General features: G+C 43.1%; 2 protein-coding genes across 12 annotated transcripts in view; both read left to right on the plus strand.

Moving 5' to 3' along the window:
- ppfia1.L (protein tyrosine phosphatase, receptor type, f polypeptide (PTPRF), interacting protein (liprin), alpha 1 L homeolog) overlaps nucleotides 1–8206 on the plus strand; it is a 77431-nt gene extending 69225 nt beyond the window's left edge. For all 11 annotated transcript variants that reach the window (XM_041589825.1, XM_041589823.1, XM_041589826.1 and 8 more), the window contains 5 exons: nucleotides 644–819; nucleotides 904–972; nucleotides 2217–2382; nucleotides 4488–4558; nucleotides 7058–8206. In XM_041589825.1, the coding sequence (XP_041445759.1) occupies nucleotides 644–819; nucleotides 904–972; nucleotides 2217–2382; nucleotides 4488–4546 (470 nt within the window). In that variant the 3' untranslated portion in view covers nucleotides 4547–4558; nucleotides 7058–8206. The remainder of the gene's footprint in view (nucleotides 1–643; nucleotides 820–903; nucleotides 973–2216; nucleotides 2383–4487; nucleotides 4559–7057) is intronic.
- Nucleotides 8207–13270: 5064 nt separating this feature from the next.
- The window catches only part of cttn.L (cortactin L homeolog), a gene marked incomplete in the record, with an annotated part of 32628 nt that continues 30479 nt past the window's right edge, over nucleotides 13271–15419 (plus strand). The window contains 1 exon segment of the mRNA NM_001092402.1: nucleotides 13271–13311.

A 15419-nucleotide genomic window follows, 5' to 3' on the forward strand; every position in this document is an offset into this window, starting at 1 on the left:
CCAATTATTTGTATGATGGGCGAATCTGGTGCATGAAAGTGACCCAGTATCGGCTGAACCCCCGAATCCTTCGCGAAAGATTCCGTGAATACCGAACCGAATCCTAATTTGCATATGTAAATTAGGGGTGGGAAGGGGAAACATTTTTTACTTCCTTGTTTTGAAAGTCACTCGATTTCCCTCCCTGCCCCTAATTTGCATATGCAAATTCAGATTCGGCTCAGCCAGGCACAAAGATTCGGCCGAATCCTGCTGAAAAAGGCCCAATCCTGGCCCAATCCCAAACCGAATCCTGGATTCGGTGCATCCCTATTTGTCAGAAGGGGCACAGACAATGGAATGCAGTGGGATTTGTAGAAGCACATACCGTATATACTCGAGTATAAGCAGAGTTTTTCAGCCCCCAAAATATGCTGAAAACGCTACCTCGGCTTATACTCGGGTCAAGCGCAAAATGGTCGCCGGCATCTAAGAATAGTGGCCGCGTCCAAGAATAGTCTCCAAGAATATTCGCCGGCGTCCAAGAATGGTCGCCGGCATCCAAAAACGAGACGCCAGCACCTCCAATGGGAGCAGAAACCCTCAATTTTTTGATTGAAATTTACCAGAAGCTGCTGCATTTCTCACCCTCTGTCTCCTGCAGATGTGCTCGTCTGGAGCAACGAACGGCTGATCAATTGGCTGGAATCCATTGGCCTGAAAGAATATGCAAACAACCTTCTGGAAAGTGGGGTTCACGGTGCTCTGGTTGCCTTAGACGAGACGTTCGACCACAACACGTTGGCTTTGTTTTTACAGATCCCCACCCAGAACACATCGGTGAGTACGTTTGTCACGATGAGATGCATGAAGTCGGGGGGGAGCCAAGTCAACATATAACCATCTCTGTGTCTTTCATTTCAGGCACGTGCAATGTTGGAGCGGGAGTTCAACAACCTCCTCATCAGAGGGTCAGACAGAAGATTTGACGACGTATGATTCCGCTTATGCCATGGCATGAATCCGTCTGAATCTCATTAGTGCTTTTTAGGCTAGGGCCACTCATGGGGCCGAATTCAGCTATCTGAAATACCCTGACTGATATCAGCCCTTCCACAGGCAGTAGCCTCCTCTCTTTTCCACATTGAAACGACACAGCCCGAACAGACTCATCTGGTTTCGCTGAAGAACCGCAAGTCTCTACATTTTGAGCCTGAAATATTTAAAGGGAACTTGTGAAAACTAAAATTTAATATCAGCTTCCTCATACTGAAATAAGAAACTTTCTAAATACTGGGGATTCACCAAATCCTCTATTTTGGATTCAGCCGGACCCCTGAATCCTTCGAGAAAGGTTCGGCCGAATACAGAACCGAATCCTAAATTGCATATGCAAATTAGGGGTGGGAAGGGGAAAACTTTTTTACTTGTTTTGTGACAAAAAGTCACGAGATTTTCCTCCCTGCCCCTAATTTGCATATGCAAATTCAGATATGGCCAAATCGGAATCCTGCTGAAAAAGGGCAAATCTGAACTGAATCCTAGATTTGGTGCATCACTACTAAATACAATCTATTAAAAATTCTGCATTGTTTCTGAAATAACCAATTTTATCTTCACTCTCAGCAACGGGTTCTCCTAATTCTGTCTTCATGCAGCAGTTGGGTGTCAGATGAATGATCCAATATATCTTATAGGGGGCTCCTTTCCTAGCAGATGTATTAGAGCTCATTCAAATAACCAATTCCAGTACAAACAAAATCTAACAAAATAACTGCCTTTTGCACAAATTCTGCATGTAGAGAGACACAATGTCTGGTGATTTTAATAGAGTGAGCTCTAATACATCTTCTAGGCAAAAGGAGCCCCCCTATAAGGTATATTGGATCCTTCATCTGACACTCAACTCTTGAATGAAGACAGAAAGAAGAGAAACTGATGCTGAGAGAGGAATAGTGAAGATAAACTTGATTATTTAAGAAATACAGAATTTTTTATTGATTGTACCTGTATTTAGAAAGTTTCTTATTTCAGTATGCTGTATTCATTTTGGTGATAGATCCCCTAGCTGATTTTGTCCCCCTTGTGGCCCTATCCTTAGAAGTCACAGTTGGGGGCATATTTATTGTAACGCTGTCTATTGGCTGCAACAGTTATTTGTAGGCTATAATATTCTATTTATACATAGTTTACCATATCTTTCGGGACGTTCAGCGATTTCCTGTTCGTTTCTTTAGGATGATGATAAAAGCTTTAGACGAGCGCCATCATGGAGAAAGAAATTCCGACCAAAGGATGTTCGAGGTTTGAGCGCTGGCTCCGCAGAGACTCTCCCTGCCAACTTCAGAGTCAACTCCTCAATGTCTTCACCTTCTATGCAGCCAAAGAAAATGCAGATGGATGGTACGTCCCACTCCCCTTGGCATAACCCTTAATGCGTGTCCTGATGCATGCGGTTATGAATAGCAGTTTGGTTGATTTGCCTGCTCTGTTGACTTGGTGTCCAGACTGTGTGTTTAACCTCTTCCTTGGAGACCATATTTAATGCGACGATTGGAAACCAGAGGCATGTGAAGAGGTGGCTTAGTTTGACCTTAAAGGACAAGGAAAGTAAAACTATAAAAGTATGCTACAAATGTTGTACATTATGTTTTGTGCTTCTGAACCAGCCTCAGGCAACCACAGACCTTTAGCAGTAACGATCTGTGTCTCCAAAGATGCCCCAGTAGCTCCCCATCTTCTTTTCTGCTGATTCACTGCACATGCTCTGTGCTGCTGCCACTTACTGAGCTCAGGGACCCACTCACAATATACAGTACACATAGAATAGAAATGTCACAATATAAGGCTGATTAGTAATTAATACAGATAATTACTACATGGCAGCACAGAAACCAGTGCAATTAGCATCAGAATTTAATAATCAGCAAACCTGTAGCATCAGCTTATATTACAGCCAGGGAAGCTCATTTTCTGCTGGATAATTAGTGACGAGCCGTAAGTTTAGCTTCTCAACAGCCAATCAGAGCCCACTGAGCATGTGCAGTGCCAGTGACACTTCTAACAATAACCAAGATGGGGAGCTTTTGTGACGACTTTAAAGGCTTGGATCATTGCTCCTAGAAAGATGCTGAACCTATAGGCTGGTGCAATAACTTCAGTATATATAATGACGTTATTAGCGATATTCCTTTTTAGGGTTTAATTCTCCTTTTGAATTATACTTCAATGTAGAGCTTTTCAGATTGAAAACTGGACAGGTGAAGTTGGGTCCCTGCCTTAAAGGAGAAGGAAAGGCTAAAACTAAGTAAGCTTTATCAGAAAGGTCTATATAAATACACCAGTAAACCCTCAAAGTAATGCTGCTCTGAGTCCTCTGTCAAAAGAAACACCACATTTCTTTCCTTCTATTGTGTACTCATGGGCTTCTGTATCAGACTTCCTGTTTTCAGCTTAAACCTCCAGGGCTAGGGCTTGAGCATGCTCAGTTTGCTCCTCTCTCTCTCCCTCCCTTCTCTGCTGTAATCTGAGCCCTGAGCTATGAGTGAGCAGGGAGAGACTCGCGCAAAAGTGATTTCACACCAAGTTAATATGGCAGCTGCTATTCTAAACAAACAGAGTTTCTAGAGCTGTTTACTCAGGTATGGTAAGTGCAGAGATACACTTGGAGATTCAGGGAGATTAAACGCCCAGCGACAAATCGCCTCTCCTTCGGGCGACTAATCTCCCCGCAATGCCTTCCCACTGGCTAGAATGTAAATCTCCAGCAGGATGTCACTCGGAGTGCTTCGTTTTCTGAAGTCGCCTGAAGTTTCCTCATGAGGCAACTTTGGGCGACTTCGATAGACGAAGCACTCCGAGTGACATCCCGCTGGCGATTTATATTCTAGCCGGCGGGGAAGGCAGTTTGGGGAGATCAGTAGCCCAAAGAAGAGCCGATTTGTTGCCAGGTGACTGAATCTCCACCTGTCTCTGCCCTTAAGCATTCTGCAGAATAAATATAGTGTTATAGCTTGCACTATTGTGGTTAATCTATTGGCAATAAACTGCTTCGGTAGCTTTCCTTCTCCTTTAACTGGGGGGTTCCTGGCACCTTGGATGTGTAAGATGCATCTATGTTAGCCTATTGCAAAGGAAGAGGGGCATGTAATGTACAGTAGCCCATTGCTTTTATAGGTATCTAACACCTATGATCATTTAGCTTCACTGCAAATTCTTGATGCCTGTTTTAGAAGTCTGTAAAACGTGTGCACTAGGAAGCTGACCCTAGGGAACCTCCCAACAAGCCGCAATGAGCTGGTTAACCAAAAATAACTGACATGGATTCCCCCCCCCCGATCACGGGAGATTTCCATTCCCGAGAGAGTTTTTGAGTTCTGTATAACATATGTCTTCTATATTAAGAAGCACCATTGCCTCTTGTGTGTTTAATTGCTTGGAATTGTACGGCAAGTAACTGATGACTAATTGCATGCCGTGTTCTGCATGTCTCCTGTGGTTGTTGATAGGCAATGTGTCTGGAATACAAAGACTGGATTCCGCCACGGTTAGGACGTATTCCTGCTAACGATGTCTGTTGGTAAGTGAACACTTGCACTGAGCAGCTACAAATCGATTCTGCTTCCCTGACGCATTACAGTCCAATCACACTGCGTTCAGTGAGACACTCTCTAACTGAGGTTTTAAAAGGGTTGTTCACCTTTAAATTAACTCCTAGTATGATGTAGAGAGGGATATTCTGAGACAATTTGCAATTGGTTTTCATTTTTTATTATTTATGGTTTTTGAGTTATTATGCTTTTTATTCAGCAGTTCTCCAGTTTGTAATTTCAGCCATCTGGTTGCTAGGGTCCAAATTACCCTAGGAAACCTGAGTCCTGCAGCGGGCCGGGTACCCGCGTTTTACCCACAAAAACCTGCGGGTTGAAGTTCCGGGTGGGTGTATAGACGCGGGTCAGTGGTTCTGCAGGTTTGCGGTTACAGGTCGGGCCGCGGGTGAGTTTTACTCCTTTTTTCTGATCATGTCTACTTCTGATGATGTCACTTCTGGTTTACAATGACAGCACTTCCTGATTTCTTGATGGTCAGCAGGTCCGGGTTGCGGATAAGGTACTTGCGGGTCGGGTAGCAAGTAAGAATGCGGGTCCGGATTCCAAAAAATGGACCCGCGCAAGACTCTAACCTGCACTGATTTGAATAAGAGACTGGACTATGAATAGGAGAGGCCTGAGTAGAAAGAGGAGTAATAAAAGTAGCAATAACAATACATTTGTAGCCTTACAGAGCATTTGTTGTTTTAGGTGGGGTCTGTGACCCCCAATTTAAATCTGGAAAGAATCAGAAGAAGAGAGTAAATAATTCAAAAACTTTAAAAAAGAAAAAATGAACACCAATTAAAAACTTGCCCAGAATTGCCCATTCTATAGTATACAAGAAGTTTACTCAAAGGTGAACCACCCCTTTAAAAGTTATTTGAAAATGTTATGGCTATTGCAACCAGTATTCATCTGGCTGGAACAATGTATCAGACACCAGCTGGGGAACAGAACTCTGCTACATTGTTTCAAAAGTCACAACCAGAAGGGGGATTTCCATTTGTTACATTTACAAAAACGCTAAAACCACTGGTTGTTTTTGTTATATGTTATAAACATGTCTGGAATTCTATCTGCCTTTGTTATGGAATAAAATGTTTTTGGGTGGAGATCACCTTTAGATTTTTGCTTAAAGGAACACCAACACCAAAAAAATTAAATGATCAGAAACACAACTGTAATTTATATATAAAGACTGCTGTATAGCCAAGGGGCAGCCATTCAAGCACAGGATACAGGTCAGCTCTGTAGTATACAATGGGATTCTAACTAGCTTATCTGCTAGGTTTCCTGTGCTTGAATGGCTGTCCCCATGACTACACAGCAGCTTGTTTATATAAACTATAGTAGTACTTATCTGTTATCTACTGTGTATCCTGTGCTTGAATGGCTGCCCCATGGCTACACAGCAGCTTGTTTATATAAACTATAGTAGTACTTATCTGTTATCTACTGTGTATCCTGTGCTTGAATGGCTGCCCCCATGGCTACACAGCAGCTTGTTTATATAAACTATAGTAGTACTTATCTGTTATCTACTGTGTATCTGCCCCCATGGCTACACAGCAGCTTGTTTATATCAACTATAGTAGTACTTATCTGTTATCTACTGTGTATCCTGTGCTTGAATGGCTGCCCCCATGGCTACACAGCAGCTTGTTCATATAAACTATAGTAGTACTTATCTGTTATCTACTGTGTATCCTGTGCTTGAATGACTGCCCCCATGGCTACACAGCAGCTTGTTCATATAAACTGTAGTAGTACTTATCTGTTACCTACTGTGTATCCTGTGCTTGAATGGCTGCCCCCATGGCTACACAGCAGCTTGTTTATATAAACTATAGTAGTACTTATCTGTTATCTACTGTGTATCCTGTGCTTGAATGACTGTCCCCGTGGCTACACAGCAACTTGTTTATATAAACTATAGTAGTACTTATCTGTTATCTACTGTGTATCCTGTGCTTGAATGGCTGCCCCCATGGCTACACAGCAGCTTGTTTATATAAACTATAGTAGTACTTATCTGTTATCTACTGTGTATCTTGTGCTTGAATGGCTGCCCCCATGGCTACACAGCAGCTTGTTCATATAAACTGTAGTAGTACTTATCTGTTATCTACTGTGTATCCTGTGCTTGAATGGCTGCCCCCATGGCTACACAGCAGCTTGTTTATATAAACTATAGTAGTACTTATCTGTTATCTACTGTGTATCTTGTGCTTGAATGGCTGCCCCCATGGCTACACAGCAGCTTGTTCATATAAACTATAGTAGTAGTTATTTGGGCTGCATTATTCATTTCCATGACACTCACAAAGTGGTGTTTAAGGTGTCATAAAGCGACTGCAACTCTCTGTACCTTCACAATGTAAAACCAGCAACTCAGCACCGAAACTGCAATTGGGTTGAGCCGGGTAGAACCACAGCACCCGTGCATGCCCTCGCCTATATCTAACAGGTCTCCCTTTCCCTTGCAGTTTACCCACACTACTTCTACAGATGATTATGCAACGTTGGAACATGACGTGATTTTACATTTCCAGACCCGGGAGAGATCTCACTACAAAAAAAAAAAAAAAAAAAAAATATATATATATATATATATATATATATATATATATATATATATATATATATATATATATATATATATATATATATATATATATATATATATATATATATATATATATATATATATATATATAAAATAAACGAAACAAACTGTTCAGACACTTTGAGATATTTTAATACAGAGTTTTTAATTAGCGATTAAAATCTTAGTTAGGGTAAAGATTTTAGAGTCTACTGTTTGTTATATTTCTGTACCTCCTCATTTTTCCACCTACCAATGACTCCCCTGTATCCGTGTGTGTGGTTTTTTTTTTTTTACTTACTCCTCCCCTTTGGAATGTACTGTAGCTCCACCCCACCGAGTCCCTGACGGCCATCAGTGCTTTGTAAATGATTCTAGTATTGTAATTAATGGATATATTTCGTATTGAACCCGAGCAAAAAAAAAGTTTTTTTTTTGTTTTTTTTTTAATAAAAAATAAATATATTTGTACAGTCTTATTAGATTGAGAAATGTTCTATTGTAAATTTAAAGGTATTACCTGGTACAAAGATCCCCAGCTTTTTAACTCAACTCTGAGATTTTTTTTTTATAGAGTCCGAAGCCAGTTAATCACTTATTAGGTTTATGGGACGCGGAGCTGCTGTGGGCTTTTATGCGCAGTCACCACTAGGGGGAGCCACAAGCAGAGCGTTTGCTGTGGCAAGTCGTAACAGGTGGTGTCAGAAACGGCCCACGTGCCATAGATCTAAATTCTTGTGCATGTCCACATCATTTATGAATTGTTTGGGATTCTGCTATTTAGGGTAATATGGCTTTGTCCTCATGCTACAATATATTGTCTACTGCTAGCTTTGCTGTTAAAATGACAGTTTATTGGGAGGGTGACAATTTGTTAGGCACTCTAATCACTAATCACCAACTCCTTCAACATCTTCATCAGTTTTCCCAATGATTCCCTGTACCCCCGTGGGCCTATATACAGTGTATACAAAGTTCTAATTGCTGTACTGAGCCGACCCCAGCTAAGGGCAGTGCAAGGGAACCCTGGGAAAACTGAAGATCCTTTTGGATAAGAGCCCCCACCCTGACCCTAAACAATTTGTTAGGAACCCCTGAGTGACTGTAAACGCTAATCTTGAACCCCAGGAGTTCACCAACTCCATCTTCTTCATCAATTTTAGCCAAGGATTCCCTGTAGCCCAGTGGGATTGAGCATATACAGTATGGCGAAGTCCTGTTAGTTGTATTAAGCCAACCCCAGCCAAAGGCAGTGCAGGGGAACCCTGGGAAAACTGAAGATCATTTTGGATAAGGGCCCCAACTCAACACTAAACACTTTGTTAGGAAACCCTGAGTGACTATAAACGCTCCAACATGTTCATCAGTTTTCCCAAGGATTCCCTGTACCCCAGTGGGCCTATATACAGTATGGTAAAGTCCTAATTGCTGTACTGAGCCGACCCCAGCTAAGGGCAGTGCAAGGGAACCCTGGGAAAACTGAAGATCCCTTTGGATAAGGGCCCCTAACCCAAAACAATTTTGTTAGGCACCCCTGATTGACTTTAAATGCTAATCTTGAACTCCAGGGGTTCACCAACTCCATCATCTTCATCAATTTTACCCAAGGATTCCCTGTACCCCAGTAGGCCTGAGCATATACTGTATGGTGAAGTCCTAATTGCTGTACTGAGCCGACCCCAGCTAAGGGCAGTGCAAGGGAAAACTGAAGATCCTTTTGGATAAGGGCCTGACCCTAACTATGAGGGTAGCAGGTCCCCAGGTATTTTTAGGACCACTTTGTGTTTTGAATGTAGATGTATTCAATTGATTTTCTTCCTGTGAAATAGAGGTTTAACATCAGCCCCCTCATGTTTTTGTTCACTCCATAGTTTACAGTCTTTACTCTGTGCTTGCCCCTGTCCTCAGGGCTGGGAGTGCTTCAAGGCTGTGATTGGCTAGAGTAGCAATGTAAAGTTTCTCCAGCCTATCACAGGCCTTTACTAAGAACAAACCACTCAAAGATGGGAAAGCGTGACTTTGGGGAAGTCATGTGACTTTGGGGCCCTATTGTGGCAGTTTTCAGGAGCTCTAATTCACCTTAAAGGGATACTGTCATGGGAATTTTTTTTTTAAAAAGGAATCGGTTAATAGTGCTGCTCCAGCAGAATTCTGCACTGAAATCCATTTCTCAAAAGAGCAAACAGATTTTTTTATATTCAATTTTGAAATCATGGGGCTAGCCATATTGTCAATTTCCCAGCTGCCCCAAGTCATGTGACTGATGCTCTGATAAACTTCAATCACTCTTTACTGCTGTACTGCAAGTTGGAGTGATATCACCCCCTCCTTTCCCCCCCCCAGCAGCCAAAATATAAGAACAGTGGGAAGGTAAGCAGATAGCAGCTCCCTAACACAAGATAACAGCTGCCTGGTAGATCTAAGAACAACACTCAATAGTAAAAACCCATGTCCCACTGAGACACATTCAGTTACATTGAGAAGGAAAAACAGCAGCCTGCCAGAAAGCATTTCTCTCCTAAAGTGCAGGCACAAGTCACATGACCAGGTGCAGCTGGGAAATTGACAATATGTCTAGCCCCATGTCAGATTTCAAAATTGAATATAAAAAAATCTGTTTGCTCTTTTGAGAAATGGATTTCAGTGCAGAATTCTGCTGGAGTAGCACTATTAACTGATTCATTTTGAAAAAAAATTTTTTTCCCATGACAGTATTCCTTTAATAACAGCACGAGCAGTGTTTTGTAGCATGCTGACAATATTACTGCAAAGGAATCCGTGTCACTTCAAATTGGGGGTGTTATACTATTCCAAAAAATCCATAATTGAAGAATTTTATGGAAGTGGTGACTCCATATCAGTAAAACCTGCTACGACCACCCCTCCCCCCGGCTGTGGTACCAAGTCTGTATGTCGCGGCCTTTGCGGTAGGTTAGGAGTTTTAGGGCTATTCCACACGGGGAGATAGCCTTGCGTTTGCGGTCGCGGCGACAAAGCGCCGCGCCAGTCGCCGCGACCGGCGCAGGCGACAGTTTTGTATGGGCGCCTATGTAAAAACGCCTGTGCTAACCACACGAGGCGATGCGCTTTTCAACAGTCGCCTGAAAATGCCTCGCCAGGCTTTTTCAGGCGACTGTTGAAAAGCGCATCGCCTCGTGTGGTTAGCACAGGCGTTTTTACATAGGCGCCCATACAAAACTGTCGCCTGCGCCGGTCGCGGCGACTGGCGCGGCGCTTTGTCGCCGCGACCGCAAACGCAGGGCTATCTCCCCGTGTGGACTAGCCCTTAAGGACCAATCGGCAGCTCGTCGCTCAGCTGTTCCACAATGTCACCGACGCATCCTGATTTACAAAAGGCCTTACGATTTTTTCCTTTTCGCTTTGTTTTTTTTCTGCCTGTTCGCTTTTTTCGTACATGTGTTAAACCAATCAGAACTCCGTAAAGGACGTCAATGAGAAATATTAGAAATCAATCTGTTCTGATCAGGATATATTATTTATTACCAGCCTCGTCTCTTTATGTTGAAACTTTTATTTGTTGTGTATAAATTGGATTCATTGTTACATTTTCTTATCCTGTTTTTTTTTTTTTTGTGTAATTGCTGATTATGTAACAACGTATGTACAGTCTATATGTAACTTTTGGACTATTTTTATCACAGTATTATTTATTGCTTTCTTTCAATAAAATACTGAAGCATTTTCCACTGCCAATAAAAAGCTGGAAATCATTAAATGCAAATGTGATTTAAACTGGCTGTGAAATCTCGTCTGTGTTGTCCACACTAACAGAACAAATAATGTAAGAACCCTATATACTGGGTCAACCCTAACAGAACTGGTTGCTTTTGTATCTCTGGTAGGGACCCTATATAATGGGTCAACCCAAACAGAAGTGGCTGCTCTTATATCTTGAGTAGGAACCCTATATACTGGGTCAACCCAAACAGAAGTGGCTGCTCTTATATCTTGAGTAGGAACCCTATATACTGGGTCAACCCAAACAGAAGTGGCTGCTCTTATATCTTGAGTAGGAACCCTATATAATTGGTCAACCCAAACAGAAGTGGCTGCTCTTATATCTTGAGTAGGAACCCTATATACTGGGTCAACCCAAACAGAAGTGGCTGCTCTTATATCTTGAGTAGGAACCCTATATAATTGGTCAACCCAAACAGAAGTGGCTGCTCTTATATCTTGAGTAGGAACCCTATATACTGGGTCAACCCAAACAGAAGTGGCTGCTCTTATATCTTGAGTAGGAACCCTATATAATTGGTCAACCCAAACAGAAGTGGCTGCTCTTATATCTTGAGTAGGAACCCTATATACTGGGTCAACCCAAACAGAAGTGGCTGCTCTTATATCTTGAGTAGGAACCCTATATACTGGGTCAACCCAAACAGAAGTGGCTGCTCTTATATCTTGAGTAGGAACCCTATATACTGGGTCAACCCAAACAGAAGTGGCTGCTCTTATATCTTGAGTAGGAACCCTATATACTGGGTCAACCCAAACAGAAGTGACTGCTCTTGTATCTTGAGTAGGAACCCTATATACTGGGTCAACCCAAACAGAAGTGACTGCTCTTGTATCTTGAGTAGGAACCCTATATACTGGGTCAACCCAAACCGTTGCTCAGTTGCTCTTATATCCCAGGTAACAACACTATATACTAAGCTACCCCTAACAGTCCTGGCTTTCCTTTTAACTCATATAAACCCTATATACTGGGCTAACAAAACTCTGGTATAACCTAATATACTGGCTGATACTTCCTAATCGCTGGCTGGTGCATTTCTCGGTACATTTATAAATAATGTCTGACAGGAGCCATTGGAATGTGCAGTGGTTTCACATGGAGCTAATTCAGGAAATGACTAAGGAGTAAAATCCATGGTTGGTGTCCGCTGCCCCCACTGATACCAACTAGTTCATATCTGGTCTCATTCTGACTATCAAAAAAGTCATTTCAGTAAATGAGGCTGAAAAAAAAGACACAAGTCTGACAAGTTAAAGGGGTGGTTCACCTTTAAGTCAGCTTTTAGCATGTTAGGGAGCTGCTAATTCTAAGCAGCTTTTCAATTGGTCTTCATTATTTAATTTTGTATTGTTTTTTTTTTTTTTTTAATTATTTGCCATTTTCTTCTGACTGTTTCCAGGTTTTTAAGTGGGGGTCACTGACCCCATCTAAAAAACAAATGTTCTATAAGGCAACACCTTTATTGTTATTGCTACTTTTTATTACTCCTCTTTCTATTCAGGCCTCTCCTATTCATATTCCAGTCTCTTATTCAGATCAATGCATGGTTGCTAGGGTGATTGGAACCCTAGCAACCAGACTGTTGAAATTGCAAACTGAAGAGCTGCTGAATAAAAAGCTAAATCATTCAAAAACCACAGATAATAAAAAATGAAAACCAATAGCAAATTGTCTCAGAATATCCCTTTTTGCATCATACTAAAAGGTAATTTAAAGGTGAACAACCTATTTAAACGTTTGTGATGTATCCAGCAAGCAGCCACCCCCAGCAATGAATTAATTCCTAGGGCTTGACTGCCCTGTGTTGCAAGAACCCCTTTCTATACACATACTAAAATCCTCTTTACTCCATAAGACAAACGTTTTCTTGGTGTAGTTTTCTTTATTATACCTGGGGAGATGTAAAGGGTCGGCGACTCTGTTGGAATTGGCCTGTGAAGTGAAATAGCATCCTGCCATTGGTCAGTTGAAACTCCTGGGACAAATACAAAACTAACCCCAAAACAGGGCGATTATAGAGAGGCAAGAGAACGCCAGAGGGCAGGACAATCGGAATTCAGTTGTGCGGAACTACAACTCCCAGCATGCACTGCCACTAAGGCCGCCGTTGGGGATCAAGGAGCCCGTGACATTGCAGAAAAGGTGAGTGGGATTGTAGTCGCGAGTGGAAGGATTAGGGCGGGATTCGGCACTCGGTTCCGCCCGTGACACGGAGGAGAATGGAATATATCGCACAGAGAGAGATACACTCACCGCGTCACGTGACCGGCCGCTCTCCTGCAGGAATCAGCGAATGGGATAATCACGTGATCCGGTGACGTCAGGTTGGGAGAGACAGGAAGTGGGATGCAGGACTAGCGCCGGAGCCTGACCCCCTAAAGGTGAGACACAAGTGCCTCTTCCCTTTCTACCCCGTCTGTTTGACTCTGCTGCACCGACCCCTCCTCCGACCCCTCCTCACACCAACAACCATTTTATTCTTTCTCCCCCTCTCTCTCCTATTCCCTCCCCTTGTGCCTCTGCCCAACTGCACTGAACCCTCCTCATCCTTCCCCAGTGCCCCCCTTTCCTCTACCCACTTACCTCTTTCTTTTCCTCTACCCACTTACTTCTCGAACTCTTTATCCCCCTTTGCCTCTGCCTCTGCCAGTGCCTCCCCCAAATCAGCCTTTATTCCCTATTGTCCCCTTTCAGTCTGCCCAATTAACCCCCATCTCTCTTCACCCCCTTTGCCTCTGTTCACCTCCCCCTCCTCATTCTTTCTTTCTTTTCCCCTCTGCCCACCTACCCCTCCATATTCTTTTTCCTTCTTTTACCCCTCCTCATTCTTCCTCCCTCTTTACCTCTGCCCCCCTCCCCCTCCTCAGCTTTTCTTCCCCTTTACACCCTTTGCCCCTCCTCACTCTTTATTGCCTTCTACCTCGACTTATTCTTTATTCCTTCTCTTGCTCCCCCTATGAATCTAGGCCATAATATTAACTCTTTAATTGCCTTCTCTTTTTTTACTCCCCTATAGTTTATACCCACATATACAGTTAACTCTTTCATTGCCTACTCTCCTGTAACCATTGCTGTTCTCTCTCTGCCAATATGGCTTCTTTCTGCTCAATTCTTTCTTCTACTTCTACCCGCTAAAGCTCCCCCAATCCCCTCCCTTCTCTGTTGCTTTCCCCTTGCCTCTACTCACCCTCACTGTCAATTCTATAGAAAACCTGTTCCTGGCAACCCAGTGTCACAAATCAGTCAGTTGTGTAAGTGGCAATTAGTGAGACTGCTGCGCTGGATGAGAAGTGAGGCTCGTATATTAAATAGCAGTAATTGCTCAGTAGCTCATCAACATGTAGGCGCTGGTTCTGCCAGCAACTAATGTATCCGACTGTGACAAATGAGATATTCTAAGACTTACTGGGCAGTTAAGACACATGGTTCAACAATAACTGCTAGTTCAGTTTCCAACTCACCAGGTTGGAATCCAAAGGCTTGCACATGCCCCTTTCTAGACTAACATGGTATTCACCCCTGCCTTGCTGATGCTGTTGTGGCTCAGAAAGCTATTGCTCACTTAGCTGCCCTAAAATGCAAATATTCTGCAGATCCTCTTTGCAAGGAATCCTTCTAAAGTCGTTTGTGGGGTTTGGGTTGTAGGGTGGGGGGAGACTCATGGAGCAGCAGTTGTCATTCAGTAATATAGTTATCACTACCTACCTCTGTACTCTCATTATATTGGAATGTCACAGCCCTGTACTGCAGAGCTTACAGTCTCTTTTTGGCAGCGAGGCAATAACAGGTTGAAAAGGTTGTACCCTGCCACCAGGATAAGGAATGGAGCCTATTTATTTGCCATAGAGCAATATGTTCTCCCTCAGTTGCTGCTGCATAGGGCAGGGTTTCTGATAACACAGAAGTGTATGTGACGTGTAGTTGCTCCTGCAGCTCTCACCAAGCTGGTCTGTTTCCTGGTGTAAAAGAATTTCATGTACAGACCTGCCACTATCTCTCGCTCAATCACTCTGTGGCACTTAGGCGTGTGCTTGCCGTCTGTGCTATGGGGCTTGGGATATATTGTTAGTCTTTTCCTTGCTACAATCCTGTAAGAGTTAAAAGCAGTGTCTGTGTGGCTTTTATATTCAATATTAAATGTGCATACTTTTCCGGGAGCACCAGTATAGATGAATGTGCCAGTGCAGAGGGGAGTGCCAGTGCAAAGTAGTGTAGAGGAGTGCGCCAGTGTAGAGGAGTGCGCCATTGCAGAGGTGGGCAACCAGTGCAGAGGCGGGCGCCAGTGCAGAGTAGTGTAGAGGAATGTGCCAGTGCAGAGGAGGGTGCCAGTTTAGTGGAATGCATATGCATGCCCAAACTATCTTGTGAGAAGGGTTAATAACTGGACACGGACAGAGGAATGCGCCAGCGCAGAGGAGTGCGCCAGTGCAGAGTAGAGGAGTGCGCCAGCGCAGAGGTGGGCTCCAGTGTAGAGGAGTGC

Source organism: Xenopus laevis, chromosome 4L (genome assembly GCF_017654675.1).
Source record: "Xenopus laevis strain J_2021 chromosome 4L, Xenopus_laevis_v10.1, whole genome shotgun sequence".
NCBI classification, from domain to species: Eukaryota; Metazoa; Chordata; class Amphibia; order Anura; family Pipidae; genus Xenopus; species Xenopus laevis.